The 26,161-nt window shown below is 40.0% G+C and overlaps 1 protein-coding gene across 3 annotated transcripts in view; it reads left to right on the top strand.

Moving 5' to 3' along the window:
* The window catches only part of SLC44A5 (solute carrier family 44 member 5), a gene marked incomplete at its 3' end in the record, with an annotated part of 257,122 nt that overhangs the window by 122,898 nt on the left and 108,063 nt on the right, over positions 1-26,161 (top strand). For 2 of the 3 annotated variants that reach the window (XM_081145142.1, XM_081145140.1), the window contains exons 2-3: positions 9,043-9,081; positions 24,283-24,331. In XM_081145142.1, coding sequence (XP_081001268.1) covers positions 9,043-9,081; positions 24,283-24,331 — 88 coding nt within the window. The remainder of the gene's footprint in view (positions 1-9,042; positions 9,082-24,282; positions 24,332-26,161) is intronic. The other variant, XM_081145141.1, reaches the window with a different exon arrangement.

The raw sequence follows: 26,161 nt of genomic DNA, 5'->3' as shown, positions 1-26,161 counted from the left end.
ACGTAATAAAGGCCATATATGACAAACCCACAGCCAATATCGTACTCAGTGGGCAAAAACTAAGCGCATTTCCCTTAAGGTTGGGAACAAGACAGGGATGTCTGCTTTCACCACTTTTTAAAATTTATTTATCTTTATTGAATTCAGAGAGAGGAAGGGAGAGGGAGAGAGAGAGATAGAAACATCAATGATGAGAGAGAGTCATTGATCGGCTGCCCCCTGCACGCCCCTTGACTGGGGACTGAGCCTGCAGCCCGGGCATGTGCCCTGACCGGGAATCTAACTGTAATCTCCTGGATCCTAGGTCGACGCTCAACACTGAGCCACGCCCGGCGGGGCTGCTTTCCCCACTCTTATTCAACAGAGCGCTGACAGTCCTCGCCATAGCAATCAGGCAAGAAGAAGAAAGAAAAGGCATCCAAGTTGGAAAGGAGAAAGTAAAACCGTCATTGTTTGCAGATGACATGATACTGTGTATAGAGAATCCTAAAGATTCCACCAAAAAACTATTAGAAATGATGAATGAAAGTAAAGTAGCAGGATACAAAATAAATATCCAGTAATCAGTTGCATTTTTTACACCAATCATGAACTATCAGAAAGGGAAACTAAGAAAACAATCCCATTTATAGTTACATCAAAGACCAAATAAAATACCTAAGAATAAAATTCACCAAGGACATAAAAGACGCGTACTCGGAAAATTCTATTGCTTTTCATTCCTTCAACATTTTAGCTTGTGTGATTTTCCTTCTGCCTAAAGGACTTCCTTTAACTTAACATACAAATCTTTTGGCAACGAATTCTTTCACATTTTGCTGATCTGAAAAGAGTATTTTATCTTCATTTTTGAAAGATTTTTTTTCTTCTGGATATAGAATTTATTCTAACAGTACTTTCTTTTTACTCCAGCGTTTAAAACTGCCATTCATTTTCTTAGATCTCTGATAAAAAGTCTACTGTCAATCATTCTTATCTTTCTTCCTTTGTACATATATTGTAGTTTTCTGGCTGCTTTTATTTTGCTATTTTTGATCAATTTGATTACGATGATCTCTGGTGTGATATATTTTTAATTGTTTATTTTGTTCATGGTTAAGATTCTTTGCTCTGTGGGTTTTTCAGTTCTCATTAAATATGGGAAATTTCATCTATTATTCAAGTATTTTTCTAGCCTTTCTCCCCCTTTCTGGAACTCTTATTACATATGTATCAGACCACTTGATGTTATGGTATTTCTGCACATAAACTTTAGGTATTTCTGCCCTTTCAAACTCTGATCCCTTATCTGCTATGCTCTGTGAAATCACGGCTCTGTTTAGGTTTCCTTCTGTGAGCTGTGGCCTGGACAGTGCTTTCAGGTGGTCATCTGGGGCAGTTGGAGGGCTCACCTGGTTTCTCTCCCTTCCCACAAAGATCATAGTCTTATGCTCTGAAAATTGTTTTATTTATATATATAAATAAAATACATAATATTATATATATATATAGTCCCAAAAATGTATGCACAGTTTGAATGATTATAAAGTCAGTGTTTATTAACATATAGTTCATTTTCAAAATTTAAAAGAATCTACAGAAATGAATAATTTTTTTTTTGTTAATGCCTGTTTTTAAACTGATGACCGTTCTGGTCCAGGCACGGCTGATAACTCAAAGCAATGGAATCACAAACATCAAGAATCATTTTGTTCGGTATTTGTGAGCCTTCAATTCATCGACTGTTGCTGGTTTTGTACAGTAAACTTTATCTTTATGTATCCCCATAAAAAAAAGTCTTGTGGCACTTTAATATAAATTTTCTTTCTTCAAAGCTTAGTCTGGCTTTACCCATTATTTCAAATCAGTTAAAACTGAAAAGGAGTGAATATTAAGTTTAAGTGAGTTATCAGCTGTTAACAAGTGTGTATACATTTTCTTGGGACATCATATATACACACACACACGCACCCCATATATACATATATACATATATATACATACATACATACATATATATATATATATATACACATATATGTAGTTATTTTTACATATATTCTAGTTATTTACAGCAGAAAAGTAATTCCCACAGCAGTTAATCCTTCATGGGCAGAAGTTCCTTATGCTTTATTTTTTAATTAATTCATAAAATTCTTTTAAATAACTGATCTTTTAAGAATATAAATGAGAGTGTATGAATCCCATTAACAAATTTATGGCACTTAGGATGAAATCCTGAATCCTTTCCCTGGCTCAGAGGTCCTGTGGGATCTGCCCCTGCTTTCCATTGCAGGTGCACTTTACTCCCCTCCCCTCCATCAGACACTCGCATGGTCCTGGTCAGAGCCTTTATTCCTCAGGCCTTCCGTGCATGCTCTAGCCCCTGCCTGGTGTGCTCCCCCCAATCGTTTCTTGGGTACCTCTTACTCATCTTTTATATATAGGCTTGAATGCCACTTAGAGTGATTCTTTTCCCTGATCCTTCACCACGCACATGCCAAAAAGATTCGGTTTTCTTGTTACAGTCTGTCATAGCACCTTGTAGTTTCCCTTACAGCACAGGACATAATTTGTAGTTATAGTTTTATTGATGTGCTTGTTTTTAATTTTCCATCTTCTTGGTAGACTGTCAGCTCCAAGATGGCAGGGACTTTGACTATTTGTACATCTTGTATTCTAGGCCCTGGCACATAGTAGGCACTCAATAGATAGCTGTTGGCAGATTGTTGTGCAAGCTGAGTAATGGGAAATTCTACACCTTGCGGGTCATGAGATTAGGAACATGCATTATTATTAGGAAAATGTACGATTCCAAGAAGACACCTCTACTTTCCTGTATTTTTACTGCCACATGAAGATTGATGTGAGGAGTAAAAGCGAAAGGAAATGTCACTTTGTGGTATTTTTATGCTTTCTGTGCTTATCACTATCAGTGGCTATCATCCCATTGTTTTAAAAGTACAGCGGCACCTCGGTTTTCCAACGTCTCCGTTGAGGAACATTTGGGGTTCCGAGTGCCGTAAACCGGGAAGTAAACGCTTCGCTTTCGAACCCGCCCCGGAAGGGGAACACGCCAGCGGCTTCCGCTGAGGGCAGGGCCTGAGGCCAGCTGTCGGCTGGGGTCCCTCGGGTTTCGAATGATTCAGACCTCGGCCTGTCTCCGGGACGGATCACACTTGGAACCCGAGGTACCGCTGTATAGCACAGGTCTGCCATGAATGCTCTGCTTCACTTTCTTTACAGTAATAACTAATGCTTTTAGTTATCACATGACATCCTAATTATAGAAACTTTACAAAATAAAGCAAAGTTTCCCTGGTATCCGTTAGTCCCCTCTGTTGGTTCGTCACCCTCTCCCCATCCTTTCAGTGTGGGCTTAAGAGTTTAGCCTTGGCTTTCTTCCCTCCTCTTGGGTCTCATTCTCGGCCCTCCTTGACCTTGCCCACAGCTTCTCTTTCAAATGTGTATTTTTAATCCCTGTGTTTTCTACGGGCTCCAGCCACATATATCCAATGATAATATTACGCCTCCGCTTAGAGATCTGACCTATGTCCGGAAAAACATCCATCGTCTCTTCCAAACTCATTCCATGCCTTGTTGTGTCCAGTCCCAGTGGCCGGTACAATCATCTGCCTCGACGTTCAACCCAGACTTCACCATCAGCTCCTCTTCCCCCCTCCTCACAGCTGTGGTCAAATTCAATCACGTTTACTGATCAAATACCTACTGTGTCAATCGGTCTCTCCCCATCTCCACCGGCGTTTTGAGACTCTTTGTCACAAGCGTCTCTGGCTCCCGTACCCTGACTGGTCTCCTGGCATCGCTCACATTCCCTCCCTGCATTCCCCACACTGCAGCCGGACTCATCCTTGAAAAATAGGCATCATTCTCCTGCCCGGAGCTCTTCAGTGGCTTCCCACGGACGTCACAGTGCAGATAAAACCCTGACCTACAAGGCCCCGCACAGAGCCACCTACCTGTTATCCCTGACTTTCTCTCTTAACACTCTTTCTTTTGCTCTTTTGTTTCTTTCCAATTATGCTAGACTTTGACCAGGTCCACTAATGTGCGGCTCTTCTTCCTAGGAGGCTCCGTGTGTGCCGTTCCCTCTGGCTTCAACACTCATCCTCCTAAACTTTAACCTATTTCATTCCTACCTGTCTTTCCACACTTAGCACAAGCTTTCCTTGACTCTTGAAGCACCAGGTTTTCTTGTTTTATGCTTTTATAGCACCTTATAGCTCTTCTTTATGACAGCTCAACACAATTGTAACTCAATAATTAGTTATAAATTAGTTGGCTATGCCACTCTCTTACTAGGATGTAAGCTCCGTGGGAGCGAGGCTGTGTCTGTCTTATTCTTTATTCGCTCTGGTGCCCAGCACAGGGTTTTGAATAAAGTGGGTACTTAGTGAATATTTTTGGAATGAAAGATTCTTTGAAAGGATTCCTGGTGTAGTCTTGCCTTCACAGAGAGGAACACCAAATTTTGAACACCAAATTAATTTGGGGTCAACACTAAATGGCGCTGGGTCGGTCAGTACCAGGTTTGGCATGATAAAGGTATGTGTAGGCTTTTAAGATTCACAGAATCTATTAGAATTATTTCCTGAGTCAGTATGTGCCCCAGTTTTCTCATTTGAACCTACAGGACTAATGGGCAAAAGAATAAATCTGGGCTCTAGGATAATAGGCTTCATATTTCCCCCCAAATTGGAGTAGGTGGAGTTGCTGTCTAGGATTTCCTTAAGATGTCATATAAAGGCCTATCTTGGCTTCCTTCTGTGGGCTACTATAGACAGGCGCGGCCATGGAAACCTACCCTGTTGTCATAGCAGTCAGGGCCGGCCCCTTCAGCACAGCAGGCTTCTGTCAAGGAGACAACTTCCTTCAGAGATGACTGATCTGTTCAAATGTTCCACTGGGAAATTTTCTGCCAAAGGGGACCATTAATCTGAGGGGAAAACTAAAACCAATACATTAATTTCAAAACACACACAAGGATTCTGGGTTAGAAGAGGGGACAAGGGGGATAAATGGTGATGGAAGGAGACTTGACTTGGGGTAGTGAACACACAATACAATATACAGATGATGTGTTATAGAACTGTGCACCTGAATCCTACATACTTTTATTAACCAATATCACCCCAATAAATTTAAATAAATATTTAAAAAAAAGAATTCTGGAAAAAATATAACATATAGTACATGTATGCATGTATTTATGTGGAAGACGATGCTCATCATAATGGCAAAAGCACTTAGACAATCAAGTGGGTAAACACTGAAACAGCTGTGAGCCAAAACTGCTTCCTGGAGTGTTGGAAGACCCTGCTGTACATAAATATCAATGGCCATCTATTGTGGTATTGTGGTTTTGGAAGGATACCATTGGGTATATTTTGAGGTGCACATGTTTCTTTATAATTCAGGCTACTTCACAAAATATCAATATCAGTTATTTAAAAAGCAATCTCTTCTTTATCGATCACCCCTTATTTTCATCTACCTATTTTATTTTCCCACGGCAGAATCTCTTGGAGCTCCTGTGTTCTCTAAGGAAGGGAATTAGCATTCACTGATTGTTTATCATATGACAGACACTGCGGTGAGCAGTATCCTTTCATTTGCTGTACCAGAATCCTTGTGGTAGAGCTCCGTCCATCCCACTTTACAGATGAGGAAACTGACGCAGCATGCTTGCCCCGGGCCACAGGGAGTGAGGGGCAGTGCCTGGCCCAGTCTCTCTAACTCCACCGTGGCCATGCAGAAGCAGGATTTGATCTCATCTATCTGAAAATTTTTTTTCAGGCTATGACTTTTCAAGCCTTCTATATGCCATCAAAACATACACCATTTCTAATTACTAAAATGTAGTGTTCAACTTCCTCTTCCTAGTAACTATTTTGTAGCTTTTGATTTCCTAGACTTGGGTCATCTCGACTGTCATCTTTTTTCTGAGTGAAGCATATTAGGTGTGGACCACATTTTTTGGCCCTTTCTCTTTTGACTTTCTCTGGGCCGCCTCTAACTCCCCTATAATTTTTTTTTTTAATTGTGTCTACTAGAACTGCAAAAACAAAAACCAAACAAACAAAAACTCCCCCCAAAACAAACAAAGAGTACTGATGCATGGGGTAGTGTTTTTTGTTTTGTTTCCAGTATCTGACCATGATGCCCAGAATACTGTTACCTTTTTGGACTCAGCAGCAATTGTATTCTTTTTGGAGAACATAAAAGTTTACAGATGATACTCAGAAGCCTCAGGTCCATCTTAGACCTCAGGTGCTCGAGCATATATTTCTACAGGAGCATCTAGATGGGGAACAATCGGAGCCTTTTATGTGACAGTCAGGTGTGTTCAGTTTGTGTTCAGTTGCCCTCCTACTCCCTCCTCCACCCCTATCTCCACCCAATCCGTACCCCCTTAAACACCTTTCAAACAATAAAGGAAAAGGGAACAAAGGTAGTAAGAAGGCAGAGCTCTGGAGGGGAGCCCATTGCTCCCATCCTCAATCACATACTGTTCATACCAACTAGATATAGGTGGGCAGGATGCATGTCCAGAAGTTTATCTCGCTTCAGATTCCAGTCTTGCCAGCTGTTGCCACGGTCAGAATGACTTGGCTTTGGTGTCTGTACACACCACCAGGCAGTCTGCATAAGATGTGGATATTCTCACAGCAGCTTTCCAAAAAGACAGAAGCTTATACAGAAGCTGGCTCAACCATTTTGTAAATTGATCACACCAAAAGAGGAGCCTTGATTTTTTTCATTCACTGTGCAAAAACCTGGGAGGACAGAGTCAAAATTATATGGCATAATATTTAGTCTGGGAAACGGGAGACCTGCACGTAGGTCCTGCTTTATTTCTTTGCTTTGCTTTGTTCAATGACAAAACCATGCAATCTTGGTCAAATGCTTTTACCAGTCTGAGTTTCCACATCCCCCACCTGTAAAAGGGGGATAGTGACACCGACTGCGTGTGGTGGTTGTGAGGATTGCACTCTTTGCAAAGCACCTGTATTTCAGTTCCCTCTCCCTCATTTGCTGGGGCTGGGCTGACTGATGCGCATCCTACTGTGCGCAGCACTAATTCCTGAAGGGCCTGGGCTCACGGGGGGAGTTCATTAGTATATATATCTGGGGTGGGGGCTGGGGAACGTCAGAGGAGGGGGCTCTGATTGTGTGAGCTAGCATTTGATTAGAATGGCACACTCTTGAGCCTTTTATAAAAACCACTGTGACCTGTGATTTTTTTAATAAACCAGACCTCAAATTTTGTTTTTTGTTTTTTGTTTTTTTAGTATATTTGGGATATTAAAGGCAAGTCTGGTCACTTAGAGCCCAGGAACAGGAACGAAGCAGTTAGTATTGGATCTTGACATTTTATTCTATCTTTCAGACACTAAGCCTTGCACATACATGCCAATAGTCTAATAAAACCTGTGAGAGATGGTCCATCTTATGACATTTGGGGAACTTTAGTGGGCTTTTCAGATGGTAAGTCTGAAACCTATATGTCCCCAATAAAAAAGCCAGGGAGTCAGACAATGCTCAGCCTCCTATTGAATGTGATCCAACACTGCTGTTTTAAAGAAGGCAAGGATGTCCTAAAAAATATTACACATAATCTTGATTTCTGTCGTAAATTTGATAGTACTAGAGGCAAGTAGTTGTACTGGTTACGAGTGGAGTCTAGAGCCGCACAGACCTACGTTTGAATCCAGGTCCCGCTCTTACTAGCAGGATGACTGTAGGCAGAGATCAGACCCTAAGGTTCACATTGCCTCTGGAAGCCCCAGCCTTTGGTTTTTAGAAGAGAATTGATTACTGTGACCGCAGCAAGGGCTGCTGTGAGTATTAAATGAGATAATGTAACTGAACCATGGCACTTAGTACATAATAAAATTGGTTACTATTTTAATTATCATTATTGTTTTCCCCAAGTGAACACAGTTCATGAATGTTCACTTTCCCTAGAACTTTATTCCAGCCCTGACTCAATGATCTACTATTGTTGGGTTGAGGAGAAGCACTGATGCTTAGGCCAACGTTGTAATTTCTGTCCATCAGGTCGATCGTTGGAATTGTTTTCAATAGCTTTCATTAATGGGTTGACAAGTGTGATTATAAGCATGTTCATGGAAAGTATTAATATTTTTGTTTCACATATATATGGAATTATTATTATTTTTAAATATGTTTTTATTGATTTTTAGAGAGAGAGGAAGGGAGATGGAGAAAGAGATAGAAACATCAATGATGAGAGAGTCATTGGTCGGCTGCCTCCTGTGTGCCCCCGACTGGGGATGGAGCCTGCAACCCGGGCATGTACCCTGACCAGGAATCAAACCGTGACCTCCTGATTCGTAGATCGATGCTCAACCACTGAGTCATGCAGGCTGGGCTGTATGGGATTATTTTAACCTTAAGTCCTTAGGGTGCTATCATTATGGAGTTTACTGCCTCATCTCCCCCCAAATAAATACAAGTAATAATATCTATCAAATTGAGTAGGCTGTCTTAGTAACTATCATGTGTGGGGGGGCTCCTGTTAAAGCAAAACACCATATATATAATATGGTTAAAGTGTGGCTGCTGAATTAGAATTACATCTCTTTTATCTAATCTACCCTGGTTATTCTGCATGTAATTAAAGGTGTTTAACGCATGTGTCTTACGAGGCCTGTACAGTAACATAAAGTAAAAGTAAACAAAGTACTTCATTTCTTGGTGCTGAACGTCTTATGACTGTGCATGTTATCTGCATTGTACAGGTTGTGGGTAAAAATGGAAGAGTTCACAGCTTTATTCCCCCACACCCAAGCCTTTTACTCCTGGCACCTTCATGCAATTCTTTTAATTTCTAAAGAGTGAATGTTCAGTATCAGTAACTTTGGGTATTTAGTATAAGTTCAGCTAGTTCAACCGACCTTATGTTACTCTGTGTCAAAGTCTAAGGACTAGGATTTCTAGGATGGGGAGATATGGGTGTAGAGATCCAGAGTCACCAACCCTTACAAATAAAGATATTTTCTTTGTGCTTTTTTCTAGAAGCACCATCAGACTCTCAGTTAAAGAACAAGCAATATGGTAAGTCATAGTCTGAGTGTTAAGTGCTAGCTTAGTCTAAGAAACCTTCATGACAGTGTATTAAGAAATGCATACTAATACAACATACAGATGATGAAAATCTAGGAAAACTAAATACTTGGTTAGTAAAGACTAATTGCTGATGAAGACTTTTTGGGTCTGTCTTTGAAGTGGCTGATCTTTCCCACCTGCTTTCAAGTGGCTTATTTCTCCTCTTTAAAGTTATAAAAGCCCTCCAGGAGAAACACCATGCCTATAGCCTATGAGACCTACTCTGAAGTTCCCTGGTGGTTTACACTCTCTCCACTTTGGATCTGAGTAGTCTGGCCAGGCTGGATCGAGTCTGAAACCCAGGTATATGTCCTTGGCTGGGATCAAACCCGGGACCCGTCAGTCCGCAGGTCGATGCTCTAACCACTGAGCCAAACCGGCTAGGGCAGTTGTAGGTATTTTTATTCAACAAGCATTTGTGCAGGACTTACAATAGGCCAGCTGTTTAGAGCCTGAAGGAACCATGGGTATTGTCTTCAATCACTTCGTTTCATACTTAAAGCTCAGAAGGGTCAAAGGATTTTTCCCACACCACTCAGGTTGCTGGTGCTGGGCCAGGATTAGACCTAGATCTCAGACTCTGTGCTCCACCAACATCATGCTTTTTTGCACTTTTCATCAAGGTTTTTGTCTGTACCTAGACATTTATAATATTCTTAAATTTTCCCTAAAAGTTTTCAAATGTTAACAAGTGTCTCCTAGCTTTTGTAACCAGAGAACAAGGAAGCCTTGTGTAAAATGGACCTAGATCCTTACCTTATGTTTCCAATCAGAGATTCATGATACATGTTTGCATATTAACAAATCCCCATTCATTTATTTCTTTCTACTTCTGTAGCTACATGTTTACATTTTATCATAGTTTGGTTTGCCTTATAGGGTAAGGCAGGAGCACTTTAGTACAAGGGCAAGAGGTCAGGAATACTTAGTCTATATAAATTGCATGGAAGAAGTCACACTTGGCCACCTTTGCAATAGGAAACCACTCTTGGCAATATTCTGATCAATATGTTACCTGAGCCTAAGTCAGTTCCAGTAGCTGGAGAGATAAAAGGAGTTATAAATGAGTGGAATTGTTTTAAGTGAAAGAAATTCCAAAAAACAAATCATTAAAGTGATATTCTTTCTAAAATAGTTATTTCAGATGTGGATAGGTATATGTTTTGGCCTGTGGGTACAAAGAGCCCCGAAATTCATTCTTTCCTCCTAGAACAAAAGGAAAATTTACAATGTTAATTTTAGGAGCTTGACATTCTTTACTGGGTTACCAGGTCTGGCTTTAAGCCACAGTGTAAAGCACTGAGGAATAGAATTTTTCTATTCTTTGAAGAAAGTTCTTTATTTAGTCAGAACCACCTACAGTGGAAAAAAGCTAAACTATTCAATTTTATTTTAAAATATAGATAAATAGTACCTTAGCAGCTCAGAGCCCGCTGATAAAAGTGGATTGTTTACATGGGAAACTATGATTGGAGCTTGAGAATATGAGCTAGAAGCAGTAACATGGCCAAGCAATAGGAAAACTTAAACCAAAAACTTTGTAATGAGGTAACCTGGTTCACCTTTATTATTTATTCTCCTGGTGAAGTTTTACCGTTCCTTTCTTTACAAACTTAGCTGACTTCTTCAGTTATTGAAAAGTAAAGCTAGCCCGGCCGGTGTGGCTCAGTCGCCATTCGACCCATGAACCAGGACATCACGTTTCGATTCTCGGTCAGGGCACAGGCCTGGGTTGTGCGCTCGATCCCCAGTGGGGGGCGTGCAGGAGGCGGCCGATCAATGACTCTCTCTGCTCATTGATGCTTCTAGCTCTCCCTCCCTTTCCCTTCCTCTCTCTGAAATCAATAAAAACTTTTTAAAAAATTTTTATTTTTTTACACTTGATCTTAGCCAAAAGGCCGAGAAGCGATAATTTTTATTTTTTTTAAGTTTCTTTATTGTTGAAAATATTACAGATGTCCCCTTTTTATCCCCACTGATCCCCTCCACCCCACATCCATCCCACCCCAAGGCTTTCCCCATACCAATGGCTGTCCATGGGTTGTGCTTATAAACATATAAATTCTTTGATTAATCTCTCTCCACCCACACCCTCCCCCCTGCCTTCCCTCTGAGATCCCTCACTTTGTTCCATGCTTCCATGTCTCTGGATCCTCTTTGTTCATCAGTTTATTTTGTTTATTATATTCCACATATAAGCGAGATCATGTGGTACTTGTCTTTCTCTGACTGGCTTATTTCACTTAGCATAATACTCTCTAGTTCCCTCCATGCTGTGCCAAAGGCCAAAAGGTCTTTCCTCTTCACAGCTGCATAGTTCTCCATGGTGTGAATGTGCCACAGCTTTTTTATCCACTCATCTACTGATGGGCACTTGGGCTGTTTCCAGATCTTAGCTACTGTAAACTGCGCTGCTATGAACATAGGGGTGCATAGGTTCTTTGTGATTGGTGTTTGGGGTTCCTTAGGATATATTCCTAGAAGTGGGATCACTGGGCCAAAGGGAAGGTCAACATTTAATCTTTTGAGGAACCTCCATACTCTTTCCATAGTGACTGCCCCAGTCTGCATTCCCACCAGCAGTGTACCAGGGTGCCCTTTTCTCCACACCCTCGCCAGCACTTGTGGTTTGTTGACTTGTTGATGGCAGCCAGTCTGACAGATGTGAAGTGATACCTCATTGTGGTTTTAATTTGCTCTGATGATTAGCGACATTGAGCATTTTTTCATATCTTTTAGCCATTTGTATGTCTTCTTTGGAGAAGTGTCTATTTAGGTCCTTTGCCCATTTTTTTTAAAAGAAAAGGAAAGCTTTTTGTTTTTTATAATGATGAAACAACAGAACTACAGTTAATGGGAAAGGTGGAAAAAGGATGAGTGAATTATTTTTGTTTTAAATAATTTAATTATGTGCCAAAATTATTATTATGAAATTAAAAATCAAATTTGACTTGGAGAGCCCTGGAAGAATGGGAAAACCTAGGAGGCTTTCGGCGAGAGTTCATCGGATTCTGTGAGCCCTTCTAGCTGCCTTTGTTCAGGTGTCCCGTCACTCCTGGAGCCTTGGGGACACCTGGTTGGGCTGTACCTTGAGCTGTCTTCAGAAAGCCTGAAGCATTTCCCTGTGCCCGGCTGTGCCGACCTTTCTATAGAGCTGCTCAAAAGGATGCCGCCCAGGTCCTTTCTGGCTTGAAGATGGTCCCCCCTCACTGTGTCCTCACATAGCACGGGGCTGGCTCTGGTCTCTTCCTCTGCTTAGAAAGACCCTAATCCCATCATAGGGGTCCCACCCTCCTGACCTCACCTACACCTAATGCCATCCCGGAGACTCCGCCTCCAAATACCATCCTCTTGGGAGCTAGGGCTTCAGCATAGGAAGTTAGGGAGGCTGCAAATACTCAGTTTGTCGCCATGTCCGTCGCTTTATCTGTGTTTTCACATTCCCCGGACCGACCGTTTTGTTTATTTTTCTTCTTTTCCTTACCTGATTTTTTATTGACTAATTTTTCTTATTCCATTTTCCTTACTATACTGTTTTCGAAGTAATATATGCTGATTCTACTCTTTTAAAATTGCAGCATGCCTACTTATTAAAGTTTAAAATTCATGAATACTTCACCACTTTCTACACGATACAAAAAGCCTACAATGCTTCAACTCTTGGATTATGTTCTCTGACTGTGGTAATTTTATCTTGTTTTATTTAACCCCACAAGACTTTATGATTATTGCTTTCTACAGCCAGTGGTCGCTTTCTTCCTTCTGCGCCCCTTCTCTCATCAAAGACCTTCCATCTGGCTCACTTTTCTTCTCTCAGAAATATATACCTGCTTAATATACTTTAACGAGATCCTACCAGTGGCATATTCTCTTGTTGTGTGTTTGTTTGTGCCTGAAATTGCCTTTATTTCACCCTTTTTCTTGAACACGGTGTCACTAGATACAGAATTTTACATTGGCAGTTGTTTTCTTTCATTACCACTCTCCCTCCTCTCTGCTCTCTCTTTCTGGAAATCTGATTTGATATATTAAAACTTCTCAATCTACACTCAGTATAGAAGCTATTCTTTAATATTTTCCTTTCTTAGTTTCTCTGTGCTGCACTCTGAACAATTTACATTGATTTACTTTCCAGTTCGCCAGTTGTCTTGTTAGCTGTGTCTAATCTGACCTTAAAACTTACCCACTAAATTCTACATTTCATTTACTATGTTTTTACTTCCAGATGAAATTTTCTTTATTTTTGAAGTTTCTAGGTAATTTTTTATAGTTCTTCACATTTATATTCAAGTTTGTCTCTTATTTCTGAAAAAAAAACAAAACAAAGCAGTAGGCATAGATGTTTTATAATCCGAGACTAATAATTTAAATATCTGAAAACTTTGTGAGTCTGCTGTTGCCTGTTAATGATCTAATTTTTTTATAGTGTCCTGTTTCCTTAGGCAATGTGTTATTTTTTCATTGTGAGTTGCATATATTCTTTGGAAAATTACTTTTGATGATTATTAGAATATAGATGCATTCCAACAGAAGTCTGTTGCTGTTTGTCTGTCAGTGTTCTAGGAGTACCTGTGGATTGACTCCACTTTAGATTACTTGCCATACACTGCAAATTCAAATGAGGGTGTTTCCTTCCATCATTCTGCTCAGTGTGAAGGTGGCTTTCTTAAGGGTGCGGTGGGTTTCAGTCTGAGGCATAGCCCACTGGAGTTTCAACTTTAAGGAGGGATGATTTCCTACTCACTCATCTTGAGCAGCCTCTGGGCTGAGTCTTCTGTCCCTCTTGCTCTTTGAATATGCTAAGCTGGTAAATTTGAGCCTGTAGTGACGCTAGTAGTATCCTTCTCTCTGGGTTCTTACTTTCTCTTAGATTTTGACCTGGCATTTCTTCACTGGTTTGTCAAATTTTCAGTGCTTTTAATAAGATATTCTTTAAGCTTTATATCAGAGTTTTTATTTGTTTTTGGAGAGAGAGATAGAGAGAGAGTTAGAGTTGAACTTATCATACTTTTGGAATTGGAGTTAACAGGGAGACTTTTATTTACAAGTTTATCTTCCCAGTTTTCTATTATTTCCATTATGGAAGATTATGAGGCAAAACCTTGTCTTGAGTGCTAGATTTCCCTTCCCTAGTCTTTCATTCACTCTCCTATATCTATACAGAATGTAAAAGAAGCCCAAAGTTGCCTTTTGACAGTGAGCTTACAGTGTGTCCAGTCTCTTTGTGAAAGATCCCATTTCGTGAGAAGAAAATTTTATGAGCAATTCTCCCTCACATATGCTGGCGCCATAGAACTTACAAGCTCTTTTGTCCTTGACTTGATCCAAGGAGACCGGGCTCCCTGAGGGACTGAGATAAGCCTCCAGGCATCCTTTCCAAGTGATTCCCTTGTTCTACAACAAAAGCCCACTCATTCCCCACCTCCCACCCCCAGCCCCAAGAAGGAAGAAGCTCAGTCTCTCTCTTGTCTTCTCTCTCTCTGAATTGAGATCACAGGTGGAGCAGGTTGGGTGTATCCCTGCTGCCTGTTAATCCTGTTTCACATCCTGAATGCCTGGTCTGAACCATTGGTGAAAGGCCCTGCGTGTAGTACTGATTCTAACAGTGTACCCCACCTGTAGTTTATATGCATTGAAGCATCATGCTTTGATAGAAATGAGGCACTAAAATATGTCTTCTTTCCTACCCTTTAGGCCCAGGAGTAGGGATTTTCTTTTTTCTCCAGTGATTATTATCTTTCATCTTCTTGAGTTGTGGCAAAAGTCAGAATTGATAAGCAGTTTAATTTTGTTTTCATCAATAACCTGTGGGCAATGCTAGGAAGCAGAAGAGATGTTATCACTATCTGCTAACCTGCTTTATGCACGTGTGATAAACTGACACATTCTTGGATTTTTCTTTAGGAGTGTTTATTCTTAAGTTCAATGGAAAATCTTTTACTCGTCTGTAACTTTAAAGACAATTTGCTCCTTATTTGCAAAAGTTAATTTTTATATTTGTGTAAGGGTCACTTTCAAAGCTATCATCTTTCCCAGCCTTTGTTCATTTACTGTGCTATTGCTTGAAATCTGCAGATGGAAAAGCAAGGCGAAGTCACTTATTTTTAGATCCAGCGTGAGTGAAATGCTCTTTATTTCCTATCTCTGCTTGTGAAATTGTACTTTTGTTTTTTAGGAGGTGAGGGAAAGGAGACTGGCATATAATGAAATGCACAACCTATGAAATTGGAAGAAAATAAGGAGTCTCTTCATTGTAATTAGAGTATGTCACGGGTCTTTAGAAAGAAGCATTAGAAAACCCATTCCAATAACCTTCAGACTCAATCCATGTTCTTGTTTGCTTCCAGACTCTCTTTTTAAATCAATATTGATTCAGAATTTTATTTATTCTGAGTAGATGTGTGATTATCTAATAATTCATGGCTGTTCTATAGCACAGATTCACTGCTTTTTCATAGTAGTCAAGAAAAATCATTTTTTTAGAGGTGCATTTCCAATGCTCCCTAAACGTGCATCTTTCAACAATGCCTATAAAATCAGTCTATTAAGAAGCACCCTGAGGGCTTTATGTATGTTTTCTTGTGCCTGCTCAGTGGAAGTGGAGGTTGCTTCTTTTAGGTTATTACTTCTAAGGTTAACATTCTAACTAAATGTTAATGATTTCTGTTCACATAGGATGAATTATTTCAAATAATGATGCAAACTATTTAGAAACCCAACCCTGTGATTAGAAAAATCATTCTTAAAGCAAGAGATTTGACATTCTTGATGTAAAACAGAGTGATTTATCATCTCATGCCTTTAGGAAGTTACTGACACTGGGAGAAAAACCATCATAAGGTCATGATACCACTGTATTGTTTGGTTTGAATCAGCGCTGAAGGAATCTCATTTGCATTTTCATTAATCTTGCCGTGTCTATCGTGGGGTCATGTTTCTGCTGAAGATGAGCTTCTGGAATACACATCATTTTCTGCATGAGGAATTGCTGTCATTAGGTGATGAAGCTTGGTACCATGCCCTTTCCTTCACCCCCACTGAATGTATTCCTCTGTAATGCTTCTGGAATTGCCTCATTCTCTCTACAGCCTCAGTCAGGCACCTACCATCAGTGTGTGAAATAAGACAACAATCTTCTTGTTGGTTCCTTGACTTTAACTCTTCTATTTCCTCTGCATCAAGCAGAAACATAGACTCGTGACAATTGTGGTCCTTCCTCACATTGAGACAGGCTAGTAAGCCAGGATAAGCAGAATAGAAAACTGAGACAAACAGTTAAGTTTACAGCCAACTAGTAAATTGCAAAATCCTATCTTCTGTAACCTGGGACACTTAAGAGTAAATAGTTTACACATCTCCCTAACCAGAGGGTAAAAAGCTTAAATCACCCCACTTGGAGATAGATAGCAGAAGTCCAGTTGGTGCCATTTGCCAACCACACCCAATGACAGATGACATTAAGGGAGTAAATCTTATTTTGGCACATCAGCATAAAGCTGATGAATATTCTATTGAGATACTCTCCTAAACTCCCAGTCTTTAAAAACCCTTAAAAAGAAGGTCTCAAGGCCAGCACTCCCTTACCTTTCCCTTCCTCTTTTTCTTCCCCTATAGGCATTCATTTTTTAGACTTGCAACCAAGGAGCAATGGGCAGTGACAGTTTGTCCTGGGCTAACCCCCGAACCTGTAAAGGCCCCCTTTTTCTCTGACTTCTTAGTTAGCCAAAGCAGCCCAGCCTGGGCTCATTTCCCCACCTAGTCCCTCTCCTGTTTCTTCTTCTATCCTAGGCCCTTCCTTGTTGCACATCCGCAGCTTTAATAAACATCCCCTACAAATCACCTAGACTTATGTTGTGACATCTGCCCTTCATGAAATCAAGAACCCACACACCGGCTGGCCCTAGGCAGACCCACTCAGGGCCAGGGTCCCCTTTCTGGTAACAAGAAGACTTGAGGGGCTTTGTAAGTCCTACCCTACCTCTCAATGATGTGCTTCATTCCCCTAACTGCTCTCATGTCTCCTCTCCCAGGTGTAGTCTTTGTTGTGGCTGAGGTGGCTGAGCATGTGCTTTTGTCCAGCTTTCCCATGTGACACATTTCTTTCTTTAAGCATCTTCAGAATTCCTATCCTTCAAAATGTTATTCCATAAATATCACACCCAGCTTAGTCATTGAAACCTTTCTAGAATTATTGGTGTCACTTATAACCTATGGGGTAATTCAACTAAAGTTGGGTTGCATGGATTCTACACTGACCTACTTTAGTTATGAGGATAATTTACATATACTTTGTTATTTCCCATGGTCACTCCAAAGGCAGAAATTGGTTCTTCCTTTTTTCATTTTTATTTTTTGCTACTGTGGGGAAGGAAGAAATTTTCCTTTACCCTTCAAGTTCTTTTGACTGGTCCAATAATTAAATCTACATGAGACAGATTAACAAGAAAAAAAAATAACCAAATTCAATTACATATGTACATATGGGAACCCCACATATAGGAGAGAGCCAGAGACCTCATATACATGAGAAGTTCAGGGGCAGAAAGTTAAAGTGAGGTATGTGTGGAATTTTGAGGTAAGGTGCCTTAGGGCTTCAGAGGGGAAGAAAGTCATTGGGGAACAATAAGAAGAGAAGATTTCAGTAACTACTAGTTTGCCCTGCCAGATGATAACTGAAAAATGTTATCTCTGATAATCTCTTATTATGGGCAAAGCCTCTAATTTAAATTCTTCTAGGTATTTGGGGAGGGCAAGGCAGAAGTTTCTCTTGAGCCCAAAGGGTCTCCATGGCCTTGAGCTCAAAATAATCCACATACACAGAAACACATTTTGGGGTGACTCATTCTGCATCCCTACACTAGTATCTACCATTTTGTAGATGATAAAATGGAATTTCGGAGAGATAAACAGTAATTTTCCCTAGATCATAAGATTTGTGGGTGGCAGAGATGACATCACAGTACAGAACTGTTAGAAGATCAAGTCTGAAGTGAGGGATGGTAGGAGATGAGGCTGGTGGGACAGCATGAAAGGCCATGGGTGCTGGGCTGAGACGTAGGGACATTAACCTGTAAGAAATGGCAAAGAACATGGCTTTTTATCCTTTGTTGAGACTTGGAGGAAAAGAAACCCTTTCCTTAGATGAAGTGGCAGGCCCTCATTTATAGACACAAAGTCATAAACACATTTGAAAAATAAAGTAAAACAAGCATTTAATTATTTACAATTCTCCACTGGCCGTTGTAGAATATTCAAGCAAGACTTAATTTTATATGACACCATTTTTCCATGCTTATTGGAAAATTATCTGACTTGCTTGCTTATAATTGTACTAAGCCCTAAAATACTTGTTTGCCTCACCTTAATTCTCCTTTTGCTCTCCATATCACGTTAGATGTTCTGAAGGAGAATATATTAAAAGAATAAAATGAAAAGTTTCAGATTTCTGCTTTTTATTTTAAAAAAATCAATGGTAGCTATAGTGTCATTTTCTTTGAGAAACAGATTGCTTTCAAAGAAAGAAGTCTTTCAAGCATGACTGGCCGCTTTATCTTGCCATTTGCATTCAACAGTCATGTGAAATCTGCACCCATGAATTGAATTAATTACCTGGACTATTTTCCTTAGCCTTCATAAATTATTTCTAGTAAGAATAATTACATTGCATGAGTACAATACAAACTGTTAACTACCATAACAAATGTGCGACTGTCTATCATGAATAATTTTAGTGATTATATTGTCATAATTTTGGTGATCAAAGAGTCATGTGAACTTAAGAAGCTTTTACTATGATTACCCAATTTTAATTTTTTCTTTTCCTTTAAATGAGAAATGTGAATTATATTCAGCTAGCTAAGCTATATGACAGTGAAGCTTTGTAGCTTTTCTCATTTAGCTGGCCCGTCAGTCTATTTATTCCAGAAAAGCAATTAGAGCATATGAAGGCCTCTGAAAAAGCAATGCCCTGTATTGATTTCAGGAAATAAAAATTTGCATAACAATACAAATTCTGCTAGCACGTGGGGCAGGCTGAAGTCATCACTTTCCAGCTGTCATTACTCTATGGAATCAGATAAATCTTACCATTGGACTGTGGTTTGGGTGTATTTTCAACTGAACTTTAAGGCAGCCAGGATTTACAGTCAGAATGTGTCAGCTTTCAGACAGATTTGACAATAGCATTTTCACTTACCCTGCAGTCTCCTTTTTCACTTGCTGAAGTACAAATCACACCAAAATTGAAAGCCAGCCTAGATACTTTTAAACCAGTTTAGCTTATCTTTAATGTAAAAAGAGAATAATTACAGGAGCAGTAAAAGTTCCTAACCCTTTTCATCCCACCTTCTCTCCCCAGTCATCTGTGGAATCTCTCTAAGATCACTAATGAGGAATTTACTGCCTAGTAGCTCAATACAGGCTTTGGGGTCAGATCGCCTTCCAGTTCCCTGTCTACCTCTTGTTAACTGAGTAGGCTAGAGCACATCTGCTTGCCCTTCTGTGCCTCAACTTTCTCATCTTAAAATGGAATGATAACAATGATTTAAATCACAGAATTACTGGGATCATTACATGACATCATAAATATACCACTGATATTGTATTGCACAATTCAAGGGGGGACAATTCACCTTATTCTATGTGGAATTATGCAAACGAAGCATATGTGTGTATAAAGTACTTATAGCAGTCCTTGGTACAAGTAAGTATTCACTTAAAAATCATTTTTCTGGGACATTTATAATCTTCCTTCTTTCTTGAAATTCTTTGGCTTTCTTAAATGTCACTTTTTTGTTTCTCTTTCTATAACTGTCCGTTTTTCTCTTACCCTTAATTGTGGTGTTCCCCAAAGCTCACACACATCACGATGAGCTGCTTTTCTCCCATCCCATCAGGTTTGTTCTGTTACATACAGCTAGAATTAACGACTACGTATGAACTAAGATAGAGGTTAAGAATGAAATTCAGAATAAATTAAGTGGCCTAGTGCTCCCTAAGTCTGATTGTGCATCAGAATTTTCTGGTGGGACTTTTAAAAATTGCACATTTCCAGATGCATCCCAGACCTACAGAAATAGAGTATTTGGTGGAAGGGCTGGAAATTTGTACCTCCCAACCACCCCCAAAAGAGTTCTGAGATATTTTAGCTGTTCAGCCACTTTAGGGGACTAAAACCTGGACCAGCAAGAATACCAGCACCAGTTATCCACAGAGTGGAAGAGCCAAGTCAAAGGGCACTGGGCCAGAGGGTTGGTAGAAGGTGAAGCCCAAGTTCAGAATCAGTCAGGAGCTGGAGACAGGACACCTACCCATTGATGAGTCCCTCTGTGCCCCATGGCACCCTCTGCATGTCTCTATCATGGCAATCACATAGTGTTGCAACTATTGTCTTGATTTTATATTTCTTATTCAACTGATGAGATTCAGGAAAGCAGACTTAGTCTCAAGAATTCATCCTTGGATCCCCACCACCTGTCTATTGTGAGAACATAATAAATGTTGTTAAAATGAATTGTTGAAACCTAAGTTGAGCTAAGAGAGTGAATGTACTAGTAGGACTCTTTGGATGCCCATAACCGAACTAGCAAAAAAAAATCAAGGAAGGAGACTTTAGTAAAAGGATACAGGTGTCTCATGAAGCTGAACTCTGGGCCTCAGGTAGGGACTGAAACAGGAGCCTAAAGTCCAGCAGAACTCCCATCCCTGCTTCTCTTTCTACATTTGCTTCAGTAATTTCTTTCTGAAAGCCAGCTTTCTCTGCTTCTCTGATCTTCAAGCTTTATATTTTGCAGTTTCAATCTCCCACTAACTACTGTCCATTCTAATTCTACGGTCCTGGGATAGAGTGGCTAGGAATGAGCACCCCAGCTTGGGTCTCGTGTCCAAACTAGACCCAGTCACTGATTGCCAGGAAACAGGCACACGGGAGAAACTTGGCTACTGGAGGAGGTCAGCTCCCAGAGAAAGGGGATTAGACACCCTGAAACGTATTTCTTACTGGGAGGCAGAGTCCTTCAAGCAGTCAGAAAAAGAGAACACTTGACACTGAAGTATATATGGACTGTCTCAAACAGGAAACATTTTACACACTTCCTCCTGGAGTAGGAACCAATGTTGGCTTTACAGGGTGCGACTAATAGGATCTGTTTTGCTACAGTGAGACTGGGTGGTGTGGATCCAGGTGGACCATTTTTCATCTATGTGACTGTGGGCATGTTCCTTAGCCTCTCTATGCCTTGTTTTTACATATGTAGCATGTGGCTAATAATAGTTTCCAGTCCTCCTACATAATAAGATTATTGTGTCAAGAAAACAAAGTAGTACAAAAAAACACTTAGTACAATGCTTAGCATTTAATGCCAAAATCACGTTAGGCCGGCCAGTGTGGCTGAGTTGGTCGAATGTCGTCCCATGCACCAGGAGGTCACTTGTTCAATTCCCAGTCAGAGCACATGCCCGGTTTTCAGGCTCGATCCCCAGTAGGGGGCATGCAGGAGGTAGCCAATTGATGTTTCTCTCTCTCTCCCCCTCTCCCTTCTTCTCTCTGAAATCAATAAAAAGATATTTTTAAAAAATCTTAAACTTCTTAAAAATAAATTAAATTAATAAATAAAAGCATGTTAAACATTATTGTTATTGTCATTATAACATTACTCTGCATACCTGACAGATCCAATGTTCTTAATGGAGCTCATCACTTTTCATGATATAAACTTGATTTCCAAATATGTATCTCAAGACTTGACCCAAGGCTCCAGTTTCTTAACTGCGGTTGAATGCCGGATTTTTCAATTAGATGTCACTTCAAACTTAAAAAGAGCAAAAATCAATCTCATGCTCTTTTTCTTATAACAACTTCATAATTTCTTCCACCCACTAACATTCCCAACTGTTTTAATAGCATCAACCTTTCTTTAAACCGAGGTAAAAGACCAGAAGTAACTGTGAATCACAATGTCTAGATCTGTATGCTCTTGATTTGGAGCCATCTTTGACTTCTGTTTTTTAAACCCCACATCCAAAATACATAAGGAACTCACACAACTTAACAAAAGGAAGACAAACAATCCAATTAAAAAATGGGCAAAGGACCTAAATAAACACTTCTCCAAAGAGGACATACAGATGGCTAAGAGACATAGGAAAAATTGCTCACAACAACCCCACGTCTTAACATGCATCAACTTCTACTTATCTTTTCATGTAATTACGTGGCTAATAATGAACATTGGGGGCTTACTAAGCACCAGCCACTGTGTTTAGCACCTTTAAAGGTATTAATTCATTCAATCTTCATAACAACTTTATGACATAGGTACTGCTACAATCCCCATGTACAAATATGAAAACTGAGACTCAGAGAAGTGAAATGACCTGTCTAGGGTCACTGAAAGTAAGTGATAAAGAACAGGCAGCCTGACTCTCGCGCTGTTACTCCTGATCCCTAAGCCACCTGACCACTCTGATGAGTCTTGAATCTTTCTCTTTGGTGGAAGTGGCTCACGTTACTTCCCCTCTGTTATTGCAATAGACTGCTGGTTGGTCTCCTTGACTTTACACATTGTCATACAACTTGCACACTGCTGCTCGATTGCTCTTCCTTAAGCCCTGCTTCTACCATGCCCCCCTTGTTCAACTCCTATGGCTCCCTGTGGCCTAAGATGAAAAATAATTTCCATCCCTGGTTTTAAGCTTTCTGTAGTCTGATCCCATACTCTCTATTCCGCTTTATTTTTCCTCCCTCCTAGCCCATTATCCAGTACTCCATTCAAGCTGATCTTTTTCCCATCCCCACAAACAGGACATGCATTCCCAGCTCTATGACTTAAGTCATCTCTACAGGTCTAAACTTTACCTGTCCCAAAATATTGTGGCTCTAGAAACCCTTCCTGACTAATCTCAACTGAATGTGACCTTTCCATCCTTAGAACTCTCCTAACACTTTTTATGTACCCCTCTTGTCATACCTTCCTTGTATTATAGTGATTTGTATACTTTTCTTATTTCTCTCCCTGCTCACTAGTTTGTTAGCTTGTTGAAGACAGAAACTGTGCTTCACTAAATCTTGTATCTCCTGTAGTGCCTCATTTAATGCAGAGCACATAACAAGTGATCAATAAACAGTTACTGAATTTAACAGAATTCTAGTTTTAACCACCCAGCATATTTCTCCTTTCCTTTTTGTTAAAAAAAAAAAATCTCATTTCTGGAATGAAACCCTCTCGACTCTTCTAGTCCTTGATGAAACCTACTTTCTCAGAGCTCTTGTAACACTTAAAGCTAATACCACACAATTTAGTCCTTTATTAATTGTTTTACATGGTATATTCATTGTTCATGTATTATAGCACAGGACCTGGTATATAAAGATTCTCAAAAAACATCTGTTGACTGAATCGATATGTGGACCTTGCCCCACCAGTTGTAAGGTCTCTAAAATAGGGACCACGCCTTATCTATCTTCCGTATCCCCTCAGAGCTCTCGGAGTACAATAGGTGCTTTATGATGAGGGTAATATATTGCAATCATGATGCAACAATGAATGACTAGGGCATATCCCCAAATGGTGTGAAGTCTGGTAGTGGGTCTAAAAAAAATTAAAAAAAAAATCAATACAAATGACATTTATATATTATAATAATGATTTATATATGTCATACAGCAAACATGGCAGAGAACAGCGGTGACTAATATTCCAGCTTCTTGAAGCAAAGCCTAATCTCCCAAGAGGACAGGGAGAACTGGGATAAGCAGGCATCTCTGTTATACTGTGGTCTTCACAAGTACTCAGCAATACTTGGCCATGGCAGATGGCAAAACGTCTTTGTAGGTTGGAAGGGCTTCAGATTTCCTGTTTGGTATACACTCTATATCGTTGCTGCTCAGAACAGTGAGAGGCTATGTGTGCAAGGTGCGTAGATTATGGTCCTTAATGACTCTTTTTAGTCTTGCTTCTAGCTGGAAAGAGGGAGAAAGTTTGACAGCTGTAAGCAAGGTATAACTGGAGTCTCACTGGACAGAAGGATGAATTCAACACTGCACTGAGCAGTGGACTAGCCAAGATGTAGATTTTTTATTCATATTTTATATGTATTTATTTTCCATTTCATTGGCTTATGTGCTTAAAAAACTATTTGTTTTAAATGCAGGTGATTCAAGAGAATTTGATCCAGATTTCAAAGGACCTGTTGCCAAGAGGTAAGCAATTCTTTTCCTAGAAGTACATATTTTTTTAAACAAACACAGAAAAGCTTGTTTTTTAGTACTGTTTTCTAGTCAATGGAGAATTATGTCTACTGTGAGGGGGAAATTTTAGGCTAAAGGTCATCTTATTTATCCAGGGAAAATACAGAGAATAAATCTTTCCATGAGTCACGAATATCCTCTCCTGTTCAGCAAATGAGCTGCTTTAAGTTGTTAGAGTGAAGAGTTTGTATTTCTCAAAAAGAGAAGCTCCAAAAAAACGCTTACAAGATTTAACCACTTTGTGGAGAAGCACATTCAAGTAGTTGTTTTATGCACCTGTTTACTCTGTGATTCACAACTGCAGTGCAGAGTTGCTATGCCAACTTCTTGCACACCAGGTATTTGTGTGACTCAGCTACACAAAGCAGGGAGCTTTCTTAGAGACCACCATTCACCAATACATCATGCACACTTTGGGATACCTTAAAATCCTCTAGGGAAATATGTACTCGTCTCAACTGGCGATTCTCCCCCAATGCATGGCATTTAAAAATTATCTAATAACTCATAGGCCTCTTTTATTTTTATCTTTCATCCCCTATTCCCAGGCTTCTTGCTAATCATAAAGGGGGTTTGGAGGGCAGAATAGCTAAAAATGAAGAGAAAATTATGCTGTTGGTAGCTGGTTCGTGCTTGGATTTGACATTGATTTCTGGCAGTTGTATGTCATAATAAACTGTGATGTGGAATAATGATTAGCATGCTTATTTGCACTTGCCAACCATCAGCATGTACATTAGCATTTACTGTGATGTCCCTGTACTATCCTAGCTTTAAACAAATGTTTATTCAGTGTATTGTAATTCTGTAAAAACCCAGCTCATTTGTTTTGTGTTACTCATTTAAAGGTGTTCCTATGCCTTCTTCAGAATAAGTGTGAGATCTCCCTCATTGTCTCTGTGGTAACACCATCACTATATTCAGTTGTCTAGGGTACCAATAGCCTCATTCGATATGGAAGTTAATTTCACTGTACTTGCACTCACTTTACAATAACTCATTTGTGATCATTGAATCTAGCTTATTGGTCTCAAGGGAACTTCAGATGTAATCCAGATACTTCAACAGTAATAATGACACCAATATTATTAACAGGAGGGAAAGAAAGAAGAGAACATGAGCTGCCACATTTGGACAGACAAAGCGCAGATGACAGGTGTCTTTTCTAGCCATAAAGAAGGAAGCAGAGCTAGGCCTGGCTGGCTTCATGTGTGGGCAAGGAAGTGAGAGCTCTCTGTCTTCAGTAATTTAAAATTTAATGATGGAACCAAGTAGTCTAGGTAAAGTCCAAATAACTGTGATAATCACTGTGAGGAAAGCAATTTATTTTTACCGAGGGCCTTTTATGATGCTAGGCACCAGAAAGGCCTTCAGAGGCGAAATGGTCAGTGTGTGACCATATGTCCCCCACTCTTTAATCCAAGAACAGGGGAAAGTACTGTAAAACCACAGGAGCTTCACTGCAGGAAGTCACAGTAACTTTTCAGTCTGCAGGGCTCTATAATGCCCTTCCTGGGAAAATAATTTGGAGTGTTTAAGGGGCAAGTGAGAAACCCCAGATTCTTCATATTACCTCCAGCAGCAAGGCCAGCTTTAATAACACCTTTTGCTTTCATAATATCACTAAGAGAGCCAACGTCTTATCAGGTATTCAGGCAGACCCTTACCCCACTCCCTGCTTGCATGTTCTATACACCTCTCTCAGTTCACAAGGACATGGATTTGTGCGTAGTGATCACCCAACTGCAGTTGTTTCCAAAAAAGGTGAAGGAATGATGGTAA

This window comes from Miniopterus schreibersii (genome assembly GCF_964146895.1).
Source record: "Miniopterus schreibersii genome assembly, chromosome: 8".
In the NCBI taxonomy this organism is placed as follows: Eukaryota; Metazoa; Chordata; class Mammalia; order Chiroptera; family Miniopteridae; genus Miniopterus; species Miniopterus schreibersii.
Note: the sequence above shows the minus strand (reverse complement) of the source record. Positions and strands in the feature narration are given on the sequence as shown.